The sequence below is a fragment of the Anthonomus grandis genome, chromosome 1 (assembly GCF_022605725.1).
Source record: "Anthonomus grandis grandis chromosome 1, icAntGran1.3, whole genome shotgun sequence".
NCBI classification, from domain to species: Eukaryota; Metazoa; Arthropoda; class Insecta; order Coleoptera; family Curculionidae; genus Anthonomus; species Anthonomus grandis.
This window is the reverse complement of record NC_065546.1, coordinates 13606384-13623434: the sequence shown is the minus strand read 5'-3', so window position 1 is coordinate 13623434 and position 17051 is coordinate 13606384. Positions and strand designations below refer to the sequence as shown.

The window sequence follows — 17051 nt, the reverse complement described above, 5'->3', positions numbered from 1 at the left end:
GATCCTTCAAAATGCCAACATTTTACGGTCCTAGAAAAAGTTCAAGGGGCAAATGGACAGAAGAAGAATTGCTAAAAGCTATAGAAGCTGTAAGAGTCAGAAACGTTTCAATAAGACAGGCTGCAAGAGAAAATAATATTCCTGAAAGAACGCTAAGATTTAGAATGCACAAAAACGATTTTAAGAAGGGTGGAATGGGTGGAAAATCACTTTTGTTAAAAAGTAATTTTCCACCCATTGAAAACAGCTGTTAGAATTTTAGCCTACAATTTAGCAAAATCGTTGGGTATCGAAAGTAGGTTCAATACACAAGCCCATATGGCCGGAAAAGATTGCCTGAAATTTTTTTTAAATCGAAATAAGATCCTTTCTATAAGAAAAGCAGAGGGCGTCTCTTTGACAAGAGCTCAAGGGCTAAATAAAGAAGAGATTAATAATTATTTTCAACTATTATCAAAAATGTTAACAGATAATGATTTGCTAAATAAGTCTTTGAATATTTTTAATATGGATAAAAGTGGCTTACAGCTTAACAATGATCCTGGAAAAATTATCGCTGCAAAAGGAAGTAAAGATATTCAAGTTATTAAAGGTCAAGAAAGAGGAGAGACTATAACTCTTATGGCTTGCTGTAATGCAAAAGGTTCATTTTTACCACCATATTGTATTTTTAAGGGGGTGAACAAGCAACAAGTTTGGGAAGAAAATATGCCACCCGGAGCCATAACTAAAATGAGAAAAAAGTCTGCTTATATTTGTGAAGAGCTGTTCATGGATTGGCTAACAAATCACTTCATACCCAGGAAGCCAGCTGGAAAGTGTCTCCTGATTTTAAGTGGTCATGGTTCTCATATGAACTCCTATGAAATGCTAGAAACTGCCCTGAAAAATGACATTTAAATATTGTGCCTGCCCAGCCATACTACCCATTTTTTACAACCGCCTGATCGCTCTTTTTTTAAGCCACTGAAAAGTTACTTTAAACGTGCATGTGATGAATTTATAAGGGCAAATCCAAGCAAACGTATTGAACGCAGACATTTTGGGAAACTTCTTGCTGATTCTTGGACACGTGCAGCAACAACTGAGATTGGAATATCAGGATTTCGTGCTACAGGAATTTACCCCTTGAAACCATCTGCTATCCCAGATCATGCTTTTCTTTCTGCCGAGGAAAATGAACTACCTTCTCAACATTTACCAAGTGAACGCTCAGAACCTGGTCCTCCTCAATCAACATTAACACCCAATGTAGCATTGACAAGTTCAAACTCTTCCCCTCTTAAGACATTGGATAATCATTCTGCAGTACCTGTCGCTTGTACATCAGATTGGACGCCTTCAAAGATTTTAGAAGATCTTTCTTCTGTTCCCAAGATCGTAGCTTCAAAGAATCTAAAAAGAAGAAAACAGTCTGCCCAAGACCTAACAAGCTCTATCAACATTTTGGAAAAAAAAAGAAGAGACTTAAAAAACTAAAGCTTGAAGCCAAAAAATTAGAAAAACAGAAGCAAAACCAACAAAAGGAAAAAGCACTCTCACTTTCTCGCGTGAGTGCTCTTAATTCTGCCAAACGCAAATTAGTTGAAAGTCAGTCGTCATCATCAGATAATGATGATGAATTTTCAATTAATGATTCCACCGATGACGAGATTTTGGATGAGAATGAATGTGATGGTTGCTTAGAAAAGTACGACCAAACAACCACTGTAGACTGGATAAAATGTGTTAAATGTAAGAAATGGGTTCATGCTTTGTCCTGCACCTCATATGAACAACATTGCATGTTATGTGCTAAACTAGTTTTTAAAAAATAGCCATGTTAATATTTAATTCATATTATCTAGAATTCTTTCTGTTCCTTTTTTTATTTTATTTAAGCTACCTGTATTTAATGTGAGCTAAATACTTACATTTTCCTTACACATTTTTCACTTTTTTTTAATTATGTATAAAGCTCATACGCAATAACACCCACCCGGTCGGCGTCAATACACCCATATAGGATGGGTGAGATTGCCAAATACATAACGAAAAAAAATGTTATTGACACAAAAACCCGATTTATTGAATCCAAATAATAAATTTTTCACATATAAACTTAAACATTTAAATGTGGTTTTTATTTACTGTCTCCCAATGTTAGAACTATAAACTTTATCACGCAACAAAAAAAGGTGCGTCATCTGTTCTGTCCAGCTCTACCTACAGAGTGTTACATTTGAAAGAAGCGAGAAATAAGGCTTCGAAATTCGTAAAGCTTGAATGATAACTACGAAAAACCTGTATATAACAGAAAGAAATCATTTAAGTCAAAGTAATCGTTTATTCTTCTAAAATTTGAATTTAATTTAATAATGACAATAAATAAAAAAATTTGATGTCAAGATAACATTAAATAATGTAGGAATATTATTTTGTAAAAAAAATTATTGTAGCTTAACACATGCATGACAAACTACCCTAAGATGGTCCAAAAAATTAAAAAAAAAAATGCCGGTCATATTACTCTACTTTTTTGAAGTACACTATATTATCACGTCGCAAGAAAATTTTTAGAAGTACAGATCATGTTAATTCTTTTTTTAGGCTTTATGAAAGACCGACACACTGTTGCAGGACCCTATATGTTGATTTGACAACTTTGCTTAAGAATTTGTCACTTTTCATTAATTCCTTTGCGAGGCGTAGAAATCGCGGTCCGACAATATGTGCTTAATAACCCCACTGGCTGCATACTGTCCGATAATTTAATTTAATATGCCTATCATAATTTGTCATAAAAGTCGATAGAAATTAAACTAAAAATTTACCAGCGAATAACTTTACTTCAAATTACATATTTATGACAAACTGCGTAACAGAAATATTTATACAAAAAACACTTTTCTCACTTCTTCTTCTTATAAGAATCATCACATTGCAAAAACTGATCCAACTCACGAAGTACACTTTCGGTTTTTAACTTCTCTGAAAAATAAAAGTATTTTAAAAATATTATTAGTTTTATCGTTTGCGCGCTTACCAAGATCTTCCATACTTTTCACAGAGTTTTCCACCCTCGTAAAAAATTCATTGAAAAAATTATATGTTCTAGGATAGTTGTGTTTGCTATATGCCTCAATGCTAATTCTCCAAGCTCTTTCCAAAATGTTTTCTCTACTAGGAATAATATCAGTATAACCAAAATAAGTCTTCGGACAGTTCGCGCCTTCTGGCCTACACAACTCTGCTAAATTAACCCATTTTTTTCCAAGTCTCATATCAAGAGACATTTTCATGGCTTCAGAAGTCTTAGAATCTTTTCTATCTGGAAAAATTGCAATATTTTTTTTCCTATAGTTTTGATATAAAATTTGCCTTTCTTTTAGCTGAGATTCTGTAATCATTTTATTAATCTCATTTAGATTTTCACAGCTAATACTCCTGGAAAAACTTCTCGAAGCTGTACTATATGTACGCCTATTAGGCTCTGGAGAACTTGATCTGGTACCCGCCTTTATTTCGCAGGGGTCTTGATTTGGACAAACCTTACAACATTCCTTTTTTGGTGCTTTAAAGCTTTCAACGACATCATCTGGTAAACATTTGGGATCCACCACAATTAGGCCAGCTTTTTTTGCTGCTTTTTCCGCTTTTTCTTTTAGGGCTTTCTTTTTATAATCCCCCGGTGCAGGACAATTAGGTCGGGCTTTAAAATAGTTAACCACTTTTTGCCAAAGAGTTTCTAGTTGGGTAAAGCTTTTGGAAGCTTTTGGAGGACAACAGGGTGGTTTTACAGTTACTTCCTTACAACATACTACTTTCTTTGGAATTGGGTTGCATACTGGTTTAGGTTCACAAACTGTTTCACAGAATGTCTCATAAACATTCTCGCAAGCGTCCTGACAAGGCATTGACTTAGGACGCTCTGGTACTTTAATACATCTAACACTTCTAAGTTTGGTTTTTTGTTGGAGCTCGCAATCTTCACTCGTAGGCCTTGAACGACGTCTCATAGCCACTACCTCAGAGTCTTTCGCGTTTTTCTGACAATGATCTTGACAAAGTTCGTTGGCTTCTATGTCGTCTTTCATTTGTTGTATTACACAATCACATCTTTCCTTACAGATGCAATATTTTTCTTCTTCTGGTAGCGTACATGGTATTGACTTAAGACATTCCTTCATACAGAGTTCCTTAAGTTTTTCACGTTCTGTATCACAATAGTTATTGCAACTTTCTTTACAGCATGTTGGGTCTAGTTGATGATCTTGAACTAAGACTTCCACGATATTTTTCTCACATGAATTTTGGCCTCTCTGATGACATTGTCTAAAAGCTTCATCAATTTTATCACAACTGGCTGGTTGACCATCACGCGTATACAAACACTCACCTAATGAATCACAACCAATAGTTTGGCCAGTAGTTTGTATTCCGTGCTTACACTTGTAATATTCACGCCCTAAAGTTTTATTAACATGTTTCTGACTGGGATATTCCTTCATAATTAAAGGAATCTTCTTAAATTGATTAAATTGTGGCTGAAGATCTTCCATTTTGTCTTCATCGTATGCACATTCACAAAATGGTGTTAGGAGTTCATGATCTTTGCATTCTGAAAATGCTGGATATGGTGAAAACGGCTTTGTGCAACTTGTAGGTACAACTTTTTGGCATTGGGCTTTTCGTTTTGCTTTTGGAGGACAGTTATTTAGAGTAAACTTTGGGCAAGTTCTTTTATTAGTTTTGATTTTACATTTTTCACGACCTTGATAAAATCGCCTTCCAGTCGTAAAGCCTCTTTTAGCTCCGTATTTTATTTTTTTCCCAAATATATTACGACGTTTTATTTTGTATGAACTATAAAATCTTTTTACATTTCTAGCTATATTACATTGTTTATTAAGTTTTTCATGCATTATTAAGTTATGAATCCTCCACTGATTACTTGTGAGCTTTAGCAATTTGGTATTCTCATCAATGTTAGGAAACAACTTTTGTGTAACCTTCTTTACACTATCTGCGCATTCTTTAAAGACGGTTTTATTTGATTTAGTAAGGATATGAAAATTTCTTACATACTTTCTTTTAGTTGCACTGCTTTGATTAGATTCTTCGTCGGTAAAGTTACTAAACCCCAAAGTGCTGTAGCTTCTGAAGTTTGGTGTAACAGTTGAGAAATATCTTCGATTTTTAAGTGAACTAAGTGGAGGCCATCTCCCAACCTTTTTAAGTTCTTCAACTCGCTTGCAATCCCAGTTTTCATCGGTCACAAGATTCTTAGATCTTAATAACTGCACCGGTTGTCCAAATTCAGTACATGATTGAGTTACACCTTGATTTTCAAGACATAGCTTCTCCCTAAGGCAGTCTTGTTCTTTAAGTAGATCTATTTTTCCTTGCTTTGGAGGTGGCGGTTTAATATGTAAATGATGTCTAGGTAAGTGAGTATACCTAGGCTGCAATTTAAGATATTTTTCTTTATCCAGAGGGCATTCCGTTAAAATGTCTTCCATTTCTTCATCCAGGCAATCACTAAATGCAGGAAATGGAGGAGGTTTTCGGGGCACATTCGTTGTAACAAAATCTCTTTTGCAGCACCACCGTTGGTCGGCTTCGCAGTCACTTATGGTTTCGCAAGAAATGGCAGGAGCAGAACTGACTTCATATGAATCTTTTCCACACTCCGCACTCGCCCTTGGTCTTTTGTTGGTTTCGGGAAAATGAATTTCGAAAACTTTGGTGGCGATGGATCTGCTCTGACTACAGAATGTGCGAGGCGCAGAGAGTTTTTTTAAAAATTCTAAAACGAAATTTAATTTTGTTAAATCTTGGGAGGTAAAAAAAAGAGTTAGGTCTTACCTTACCTTTTTTGAGTGGAACCTGAGAGGTTAGAGATCGTAAAGGTGGCTTAGTGGTAAAACTTGAGACTGAGGAAGGATCCCTTAGTAGCATATTTTTTTGTTTCACGACACCTACAAACAATTTTTTTGTTATATTATTCAGGTAAATTTATCAGGTAAGACAATGTTTTAAAGAATATTCGTAATGGAGTTAATGGTATATTAGCTCTCAATCTTCAAAGGCTTCAAATTAAACTTTTCAGTCTGCAAAAATTAAAGTTCTGGCAGTTCTACGTCTTTAATATAAGTTATATAATTTAACCAACCACAGGCAAAAATTAATAAAGAATCGAAAAATTTAAAAAATCATTGAAAAAGCAGGACTCACTGTTAAAAAAATATGAAGAGTAAACAACAGCTGAGTAAACATTTCAGCCGCTCATTTAACCACGTGAATATTACATTATAATTAGTATAAAAAATTATTTGCAAATATATTTATATAAAGTTATATTGGCGTACAGATTCTACTAAACTTAGAGCTATATCTGACTACAAATCTAACTGAATACCAATAACTAGCTTTTATAAAATTTAAGAAACTCAAGAATCTTAAAAACTCTTGTCGCCGAAATCAGATAGTTGACAGAGAGGAATTATGTAAGATAATCATTTAATTTGAAAAAGATTGATAGTCTTTAAAATAATCAGAACAGGCAATATCTTAAATAATATTATATGGGGTGTCCCACTAAAGGTGAATAAAAGCCACTATCTTGGTTGATTGTTGAGCGATCTTTTTCATTTTTGGTAGGAGGCTGTATGGCTATAATGCGCACTTTTTGTGGAGTGTTTGATATTTGTCGATTTAAGACTAAACTACCTTTAGGACACTATTTATTTCAAATCTGCTAAATTATATTGAATTCTCCTTACTCAAGATGCCTAAGTTGTAATTTTGATTTAGGGTATGTCACTAAAATACGATATTTTTATTTTGATTAATATTTTTTTAAGTATTTTAGAACGATGGGATCAGACTTCTAGGGGTTGTTCAGTGCAACAATACAATCCATTTGAGTATAGGAACCCATGTCCGGAAATGTGTCACTATGCCACAACGGCTCTAAGACGCGTTTAAATTTAGAAAAAATATTAATTACCTAAATAGGATCTAATGCATTTATTTTTACCTTTTGTTTATGATACCATCACAACAATTGTTCAAAATGTCTTTCTCCAACCTCAATACACCGATTAAAATGGCGTACATGATTTCGGCGGACTACACTAAAAATTTGATCATCGTTTTGAATGATATCAAATGCTGCTGTTATTCGTCCAATTAAGTCTAGCTCTGATTCTACTGGAGCTTAGTAGACTAAAGACTTTACATGTCCCCACAAGAAAAAATCGAGCGACGTTAAATCGGGTGACCTAGGAGGCCAAGAAACTGCTCTACTTCTGGCAATCCAACGGTGCCCAAACCGCTGAGCCAAATACTCGTGTACTTGTACAGCAAAGTGAGCCGGCGCTCCATCATGCTGAAGCAACATTTGCTGTCTAACGTTTAGTGGAACATTTTCAAGGAGTTCTAAAAGAACTTCCTCCAAGAAACGCAGATAAATAGGTCCTGTTAACCGTTACGGTAGAAGGTATGGCCCAATTAAATAATCATCAACAACGCCTGCCCATACGTTGACAGACCAACGATTCTGATGTTTTCTTGGAAAAATTGCATAAGGATTTTCTTCGTCCTAAACATGGCTATTCCTACTATTAAAAATTCCGTCTCTTGTGAAAGAGGCTTTATCGGTCCACAAAACATATCGTAAAAAATTTGGTTGTGCAATGATGTGATCCAGAAGCCATCTACAAAATTTAACTCTAGGATGATAATCGCCTGCAGTCATACCTTGAACTTTTTAGAAGTGGTAAGGATGGAGTTGTTGCTCGTGTAGGACCCGCCAGACAGAACCGTTACTCGTATTCATATTCTTAGCGACGTCACGTGTGCCATTTGAAGGTTCATCGGCAACTCACTGAAGCACGTCTTCAAATTCGACCGTTCTTACGGTTCGAGCAACACCAGTATCATGCATCTTGGTCTTAAACATGCCTGTCTAAGCGAGCCGCCGATGAACCGCAATAAACTTTTTGTACCCAGGATGCTGTCGTTCGGGATAACGTTCATGATATAACCGCAATACTACTCGTGCATTGCAGTTTATTGCTCCGTATGCCAAATGCATATCCGCCAATTCTTGATTGGAAAGTTTTCCATTAGCAATAAATATTTCAAAATTGTAAGCTATAAAATTTTTAAACATGACATTAAGAATTGACATTGATAAGCGTTGATTTTAAACAATTGTTAATAAGGTATCATGTACAAAATGTAAAAATAAATGCAGCGGATCCTATTTAGGTAGTTAATGTTTTTTTATAAATTTTAACGCGTCTTAGGGCTGTAGTGGCATTTCCGGATATAGGTTCCTATACTCAAATGGATTCTTCTGTTGCACTGAACAACCCCTAGAAGTTTGATCCCATAGTTCTGAAACACCCTGTATACTTAAGACGCCCCTGGATAAAACAAACTAAAAGTCAACATCGTCATCCACACCACCATAACTTCTAATCCATTTTCGCAGATTTTCCTATTCCTTACGCCCGCGGCTTTTTTAAGCTTTATATTTGACAGCACTCCACATAAAAAAAACTAGAAGTTTGGAATAGGTCTAAAGACCGAGGAAGCCAAGCTATTGCGACCAATCCATTTATCTCGAAAATTTTCAGGAGCCATCGTTTTACAGATGCAGCATTATGCATCGGACCGTCATTTAACTGAATATTGAATGGTCGGAATAGTCCATTCGTAGCGTCTGGATTTTGTTCTGGGGTTTGATCAAAAATAAAGTTAAACCCGTTCATAAACATTAAAAGAAATAAAAACTAAGAAAGCTATCTGAAAACTTTAATCCATTATGAAGTTGATAATAACCAGCTATTTATTTAGTGGAGTCGTCAGTATGTAATCAAAAAATTCTAATAAAAATATAAATTTATTACTTTAATGGCGCATTCTGTATCAATATTCATCAACATTAGAACTTAAATATCCTAGGTAAAAAGGATTTATTATAGATTAATAAACTTGAAGGTAGTGTTATCTCAAATTAAAAAATAATACCAAACTTTCGGCAAAATATGCGCCTTATGGCCATACAGCCTTTTAGCAGAAATAAAAAATACCGCTCAACAAACAACCAAGATATTGGCTTATATCTTTTGTCGAACAGCCTTATAAGATGCTAAGAATACAATTTTCATTATAATTTAATAAAATAAAAGGAAAATTAAAATAGATCAATAAAGGATATTTCGTTTTTACAAAGGCAGGTTTCTCTTATAATTAACTTCATAACCCATTCGTAAGAACTGAATTATTATTAACACTAAAGTTGAATAATTATTTACTGTTTTGCATTTTAAAATTTTTTCAAGTTTTTAATAATTTTTTGGAAAGCTTAGTTATTTAGTACAGATTAACTAACTTAAGTTTCAGGCTAAGATTTGGGAGTTGCGTTTGTAGTAAAACAATAGTGCTTCCCTATTAGCTTCTTTTCTAAAATAACTTGAAGCACAGCTTACAATAGATCTGAACTGATAAAAATTAAATAAGATAAGCGAGGAAAAAACTAAGAGCTTGTTATGAAATTTTCAATATAAACCTTAATGTGTAGCGGCTTAAGCCAGTTATTATTTAATTAAGAAAATTTGCCAAAGAAAAGTTTTATGATCTTAAAGATAACGGGTGGAATGCATAAAAAGTAGTATATGCTAATGCTTTAAGTTCGTACTACATTTCTAAAGTTTATACTACACTAATGAAGCATTTACTACTCTCTGTAGCATATACTACTATGTACGCGATACATAGAAGAAGGTGCTATGCTTTGGAAGTATCGACTAGTTATAGTTTACTACAGTTTAAATGAAGTTGCTATTTGACAAACTTCGGCCCCAGCAATCAAAGTGTTTTAGTAAGTAATTGCAGTTTTTATGGATGTGCATCGTCAAAAAGTATACAAACAAAGAAGAGAATACAATAATGACGATTTATATCGAAAATTATTTAGGTAATTACCATAAATTTAATAGATTTTCTATCCCAATCATCTAATCACGCTTTGGTATTTTAGATTTAAAAGAGAAAATGTAGACTGGCTTGGACATTATTTTCTCCAAGATGATAATGAACCGGTGGAAAAAAGGGGTGGAGCCCTGTCACCGACTTGAAAAATGGAGGTTTTTTTGAGAAGTTTAGGTGTCTCTAGTAAATTAAAAAACTTTGTAATTTGAAAAATGTAAATAACTTTTCTTACAGGAGATCCTGGATTTCAGCAAGGAGTTGGTGTTGATTTAGACGTCAATCAAAGCACTGTTTCCAGAACCTTAGCCACAGTATCTAAAGCAATTTATTCAAAAAGAAACAATTGGATAAAGTTCCCCAACACTAACGAATTGCTTAGAGTTGCTATTAATGAGGGAACACGTGGTGAGCGAATGCCCAGGGTTATAGGTGTTATTGATTGTACCCATGTAAAAATAATAAAACCACCTATTCACGGCGATGAATACGTGAACAGAAAAGGGGTATGCTCAATAAATGTTCAAGCTACTTGTAATGCCCGAGAAATGTGTACAAGTGTGGATACATCTTGGCCAGGCTCCGTGCACGATAGTCGAATTTGGCGAAACTCCATAGTGCATGAAATTATGTATAATAATGTGCACGAAGCAGCTTTATTAGGTGATGAAGGATATGGTGTTGCCCCGTGGTTATTGACACCATATAAAAATCCAACTACACCAATGCATGAAAACTATAATTTAATCCATGCAAAGGAACGATGTGTCATAGAGCGCTGCTTTGGTCAGTTAAATCGGCGTTTTCCCATGCTCCAGTATACTTTTCGCGTAAAAACTGAAAACATTCCGGAACACATTGTGAGTGCATTTGTAATTCACAATATAGCTAAATATCTACAAGATCCATACCATGATTTTGATCGAATTGAGATGGAAGTTCAGCATCCCAATGAACTAATGTCAGAGGGTAATCAAGCACAAATTCTAAATTAAGGTACACAGCGCAGAAATGAAGTTGCTGAGTTTTTATTTCGTAATGATAACTAACATACCTAATAATTTAAGTTATTATTATTATTATAATAATTATATACTAAATAGGTAACTTATGAAATGTTCAATAATAAACTAAGTATAAAAAAGTAACAACTAAATAAACCAATTATTTCAATTTTAAGTTTGTGACAAAATATCAAACTATAAAAGAAATAAATGGATACTACACCTCATATTATATTTAAATTATGAGTTCATACGTAGATTTTATATTTCTGTTAATAATCCAACATGTCCCGCCTAACTAAATGGTCAACTAACTGCCCACCAGCTTTGGCAAAATTTACCAATGCAATAGCGGCCCGTTCCTGAGCTTCGGCTGAAAACTGTTGAGCTCGAGAAGCAGAAATTTGGGCTTCGGCTGCTTCAATTTGTTTCCGTAGACAGGTCTTTTGTAGTTGAATAAGTGTCTCGTCCTTATCAGCTGCTTTAAAACCTTTAGGTGTCATGACTTTAACTTGTTTGGAGTTAGATTTATAACTGAGGAAGTCATCTTTACTGTTTTGGAAGGAAACATCAATCTCATTGCTTACACCGGCCTGACATGCACCTGGTACTCTGTGTGGAACTGGGTTTTTTACATTCCATAAGTCGTAGAAATTTTTTTGTCATTCCGTCAGTACAATTCTTTTATTTCCAGTTTTTTTCAAGTCAACTATTTTCTTAACTTTTGTTTTCATGTTATTAACTTTTTCAAAATTTGTTTTGTGTCTAGGTTTTTTGCCATTATTTTATTAGAATCAGTTGTTAATTTTTTTAGTGCATCTTCTTTTTCATTTTTAATTTTTGGTGTCATCTTTTTATCAAATAAAATTTGATAACTTTCAAGTAGAGTAACAAATAATACTTGTTCGTTTTTATCTTGTCCTAGCTCTTTTGTTGCATCGGAATCACTCATAGTTAAACCAGTATTATAATCACTGAACTTTTAAAAAGTTTGAATCCGAACCGAATTACACGAACACACTTAATATTAATAGACGCACTGATAGAAAAACGAGTTTTGACAAGTGTCTTGTCAACTTTGAGAACTTTGACACGCGCTTACTGCGACACTAGTAGATACTTTTCTCTTAAGTAGTATCTGTACTTGTTGTTGGGCCGTACAGTGTAGTATTTACTTCATAGGCGAAGTAGATACTTTTATGTAAAAGCAAATGCTACAAAGTAAATACTTTTTAGCGAAGCATCTACTACTTTTTATGCATTCCACCCATTGACTCTGACTTCTTAGGACAAAGAATCAAGTTTTAAAGTTCCTTCTCCTAATAATCTATTTTGCGGTTTCTTTTACAATTCGCATTTATCAATTTTAATTATTTAAATGGTACTAAAGTGATCAGTAGCCAAATGATAAGCATCATCTCATAATACTTTAAATTTCAATTAGCAACCTATAATGTATAATGTTTATAATAATGCTAAGGTCATTTATAATGTTGTCATACTTTGGTCTATTAACAGCAGAGAGTCCACTTTGCTAATTTGACAATCTTCGTATCTTTAAGAACAAAAAGGAAGCAATATTGCAGACTAAATTTGAAGCATCCTGTATATATCAGCTTTTATAATTTTATAAATGGAAAACTGAACGCTTACTTCTATAGTGATTCATCAGTTAAATTAAAAGATTAAAATTACTTCATTAAGAATTCTAAAGATACTAGTTTAAGTGCAAAGTTAAATTTTTTTGTTAAACATAAGTAACAATTAAATGCAATTTATACATGTATATCAGAAAATCAGTACCATTATCTCCTTTATTAGGCACCAATATCTTCGAAGCGGGAGCGCTTGTACTGTAATTCTTATTTTCACCCTTGCCTTTCTTCTTAATATCTAATCCCTCTTGTTCCTTACGACCCACAGGATAGTAGCCATACTGCTGCCTCTCGCAATTCCACTGAGGAGTCTTCGTCAAAAACGGCCGAATTGTATCAGGAAAGTTATCACTATAGGCAGAATAGGGAGCCTCTTCTTTGTCGCAACAAACGGGAATACGTTCAAACTTGCATCCCGGCAGTCTATGTGCCTTACTAACATTACATTTCAAGCCGCATTGTGATAACTTAGGACAAGGTTTTTTGCACATAAGAGATTTAAGGCTCGGTTTGATCTTTTTGCACTTCTCTTTGACCTTTGTCTCTCGATTTTTCTTCATATTTTCCTCCGAGTTCTTCAGCTGTTCTGTAGTAGATATGGCCCTTGATGCCACTGTTAAGGTGGTATTGGTTGGTTTTGGTTTTCTAAAGCTTGAAAGTATTGTGCCTATAAAAGTCGAAGTTAGTAATATATAACTCGTACCACAAAAACTTCGATACATGTCACGTATGAAGTAATATAGTTGACAACTATATAATTTTTTAGTACCCTCAACAAACATTATAAATAGAAATTTCCCACCTTTGATTCTGTTGCCAACCAAGTTTAATTTGTTTATTTGATTTTAAATAAAATCCAGATAACGATACATGTATGTGTTCTGCTTAATGACGTGCACCGAAATTTATTTCGTATTTATTTAGTAATATTGATCAAACCAAGGAGACTATGGAGACTGATCTGTATGCTAAACGTATGTACGTAAACATGAACGATAGCTGGGTTTGCAAAGTAACCACATCAGCGCTGTTAATCAAAAACGATCCTTCTTATGATTGGCTCAAGCCACCTTTTGACAGTTGATAGTAATATTGCTTGCGAAACATTAATATTTTATACAAAAATAGAATACTGTCCCCTGCAGAATAGCCAATCAGAGCGAGTTACACTTCTGACTAATAGCGCCGAGGTAGCTTCTTTGCGAAGGTAGTTATCGTTAAATTTTGAATACACGTCATCTCATTTAACTTACCTGGTTTTCCAACTTTCTTTGTTATATGTGTAGAAGAGTTGGCAATATTTGTTAAAATTTTTTGATAGTTTACTTTTTCGTCATCCCTGGGCTTGAATAATAGATCATTTTTAGAAAAGTCACTGGGCTTTTCATTTAGCATTTTAATAAGATGAATGACAGGAGTGCTTTTTGATTTCTTTAAGGAATTCTCAAACAAATTAGTGGCACTTTTTCGTTTTTGTAATGATTTTTCTTTCTAAAATATATAAATTCTAATAAGAAAAAGATGGTTTTACTATTAGAATGAGCTTACCTGTTTAACGGACGCAACTGATCGTGTACTTGATAACTTAAATGTTGGACTATCTATGGTATTATTTTTTAAATTTTCATAAAGCTTTAGAGAGGAACTTATGCTGGCAGTGCTAAATTTTCTTTTTGGCGTGGTTCTTAAAATTAAATGAGCTATAATAGGTTTGTTAAATGACATGTATGTTTACCTGGTATAATTTAAAGGTCCAGCGGACTCATCTTCACATATATCTTTCCTACGACAAGGCTTGGGTGGGGGTGGTGGATCGCAAGGATCGAACCTATGATCGCATTTTTCATCTATGACAGCGCAGGTGTCCTCAGAGTATTCCCAACATCCCCAATCTGCCCTAGGAAAATCTTTGCAGGGGTCGGGAAGTTCTATAGGGCACTCAATTTCTTCATCCTCACAAATTAACCGCTTTAAATTCCAGTCTACCATTGGTTTATCCTAAAAATGGTACATTTTTTCTTAAATAAAGTTACAGACAAACCAAAAACCTCAACAATAATAATAATAATAATAAAATAATTAATAATAATAATATTAATAATAATAATTATTATTATAATAATAGTAATATTAATAATAATAATATTGTAGATTCTCTAATTCTCAAGCAGGCTCGGAACAACCAAAGAAATATATACACTGCCTTCGTAGATTACAAGAAGGCCTTCGATAGCATGCCGCATTCTTGGCTTATTAAAGTTTTATAGATCTACAAAATTCATCCCACCATAATTAAATTTCTTTCCACCGTAATAAAAACCTGGCGAACAAACCTACACCCCAACTGAAATGGTTAGTATTTAACAACGGATGAAATATCGATTCGCAGGGAAATCTACCAGGGCGACGACTCTCTAAGTCCATTGTGGTCTTACCTCACAATGAACCCACTATCTACCATTTTAAATGACACTCAATATGGTTTTAAAATCACAGTTAACAGAAAAATCCAATTGTGTTGTCTCGCATCTCCACTACATAGATAATATAAAGCTTTACGCAGCAAACCAACAACAAATGCAACAGCTACTGGACATTACGCAAAAATTCTCCAGTGACATCCATATGAAATTTGGTCTTAGTAAGTGCAAAACCTTAAACATCGAGAAGGGTGTCATTGTGGATGGAGACGTTAAGCTCCCAAACGGTGACATAATTCAGGCTATGGAGAATGGCGAGCTTTACAAATATTTGGGATTTCAACAAGCCAGACTGCTCGAAGATAAAAAAGCGAAAACCAGGATTAAGGACCAGTATAGACAACGGATAAGGTTCTTACTTAAATCCGAATTAAATACAGGTAATCTAATTTAAGCAATTAACACCTATGCAATGTCTGTATTGACTTATTCATTTGGTATACTTAAATGAACTTAATAGGATCTGGAAGAAATTCAAAGGCTCAAACGCACCCTCATGACCAAACATAGTAATTGTCACCCCCAAAATCATCAATCCTCCGAATGACTTTGGGGAGAAGAGAAGGAAGACGAGGTCAAATTGATGTTAGCAATCTACATTCTCGAAAGGTAAGTAATTTTCGAGAATTTTTCTACGCCAAAGCTCGAACCTCAAGCCTCCATAATACCGTTGCGAAGGCAGACAAGAACTATACGCCTCTTAACCTCGCCTTGCCTGAACTAACGTCTAAATTAAAATCGAACACTAAAAAAATGGAGGAATGGGCTCAAAAAGAGTTACATGATTGACACTATCACGACCTTAACCCACTTCATATCCACAAGGAGGCATCTCGAGGCAAACTCTTTCCTGAGACAGAAGGTCAATTCAATTATTATTATAATAATAACTATTATAGGTATGAATATAGAATATATAACTATGAATACCTAGCCATGAATCCTCTATCATCTCGGCTCAATTCTACCTCTTACGGCTTTGCTATTAAGAAGAATAGTAGGGAAATCGCAAGAGTCAATCATTTGCTCTATATGGACGATCTAAAGCTAATGGGTGCAACTAGTAATCAACTGGATCAGATGCTAAACATCGTGGAGGAATTCTCTGCTGATATCGGAATGAGGTTTGGGCTGGATAAGTGTCGTATTAACAACATTGTACGAGGAAAGATGCAGCCGGAATCCTTCGAGATGCAGGATGGCCAAACTATAGATGCCATGGAAGATGGTGATACATACAAATACCTGGGAATGGTGCAGGCAGCGCGAATAGACCACCGAACAATGAAAGATAAACTCACTGCTGAGTTTACAACAAGAGTAAAGTACATAGTGAAAACGAGCCTCAACAGTAAGAACCTATTTAAGGCGTTGAATACGTATGCCTGCACAACACTAACATATTCCTTTGGAATTGTGGGATGAAGCAAGACGGACATCCAGAACTTGCAACGGAAGGCACGAGCATTATTGATTAAGGCTCAAAAACACCACCCTCGAAGTGCCACAGAAAGAACTACGCTACCAAGACATCAGGGAGGTAGAGGATTGGCAGACATTGGCAAACAGTTAGACCGACAAATTTCAGTTCTGAGAAATTTCTTTCATGAAAAGGCTAGATCGTCCGCTCTGCCCCGTGCTATATGCAAGGTCGAAGACCTCTGAAACTAAAGAATCGTGAAATCGAAAGTCACCACGTCACTGATGAAGAAAAACGTCGATCATGGGCACAAAAACCACTGCACGGGAGACATGTCAACGAGGTCGGCCAGGGACATGTCGACACCAACGCATCGAACTACTGGTTGACTTCGGGACAACTGTTTCCCGAAACGGAAGGTTTCCTCTTGGCCATACAAGACCAAGTTATTCCAACTAGAAACTACTTGAAGTGCATTATTTTGGATCTTTCAGTACAGAGTGACAAATGT

The 17051-nt window shown here is 34.9% G+C and overlaps 1 protein-coding gene across 5 annotated transcripts in view; it reads right to left on the bottom strand.

Annotated features, from left to right (window-relative positions):
• Positions 1-2808: 2808 nt before the first annotated feature.
• LOC126734535 (uncharacterized) overlaps positions 2809-17051 on the bottom strand; it is a 39696-nt gene continuing 25453 nt past the window's right edge. For 2 of the 5 annotated variants that reach the window (XM_050438213.1, XM_050438221.1), the window contains exons 8-14: positions 14376-14638; positions 14189-14324; positions 13894-14131; positions 12789-13307; positions 5853-5960; positions 3026-5788; positions 2809-2970 (exon numbers count right to left, since the gene is read on the bottom strand). In XM_050438213.1, the coding sequence (XP_050294170.1) occupies positions 2891-2970; positions 3026-5788; positions 5853-5960; positions 12789-13307; positions 13894-14131; positions 14189-14324; positions 14376-14638 (4107 nt within the window). In that variant the 3' untranslated portion in view covers positions 2809-2890. Of the gene's footprint in view, positions 2971-3025; positions 5789-5847; positions 5961-12788; positions 13308-13893; positions 14132-14188; positions 14325-14375; positions 14639-17051 lie in introns of those variants that run through there. The other 3 variants (XM_050438226.1, XM_050438234.1, XM_050438242.1) reach the window with 3 other exon arrangements.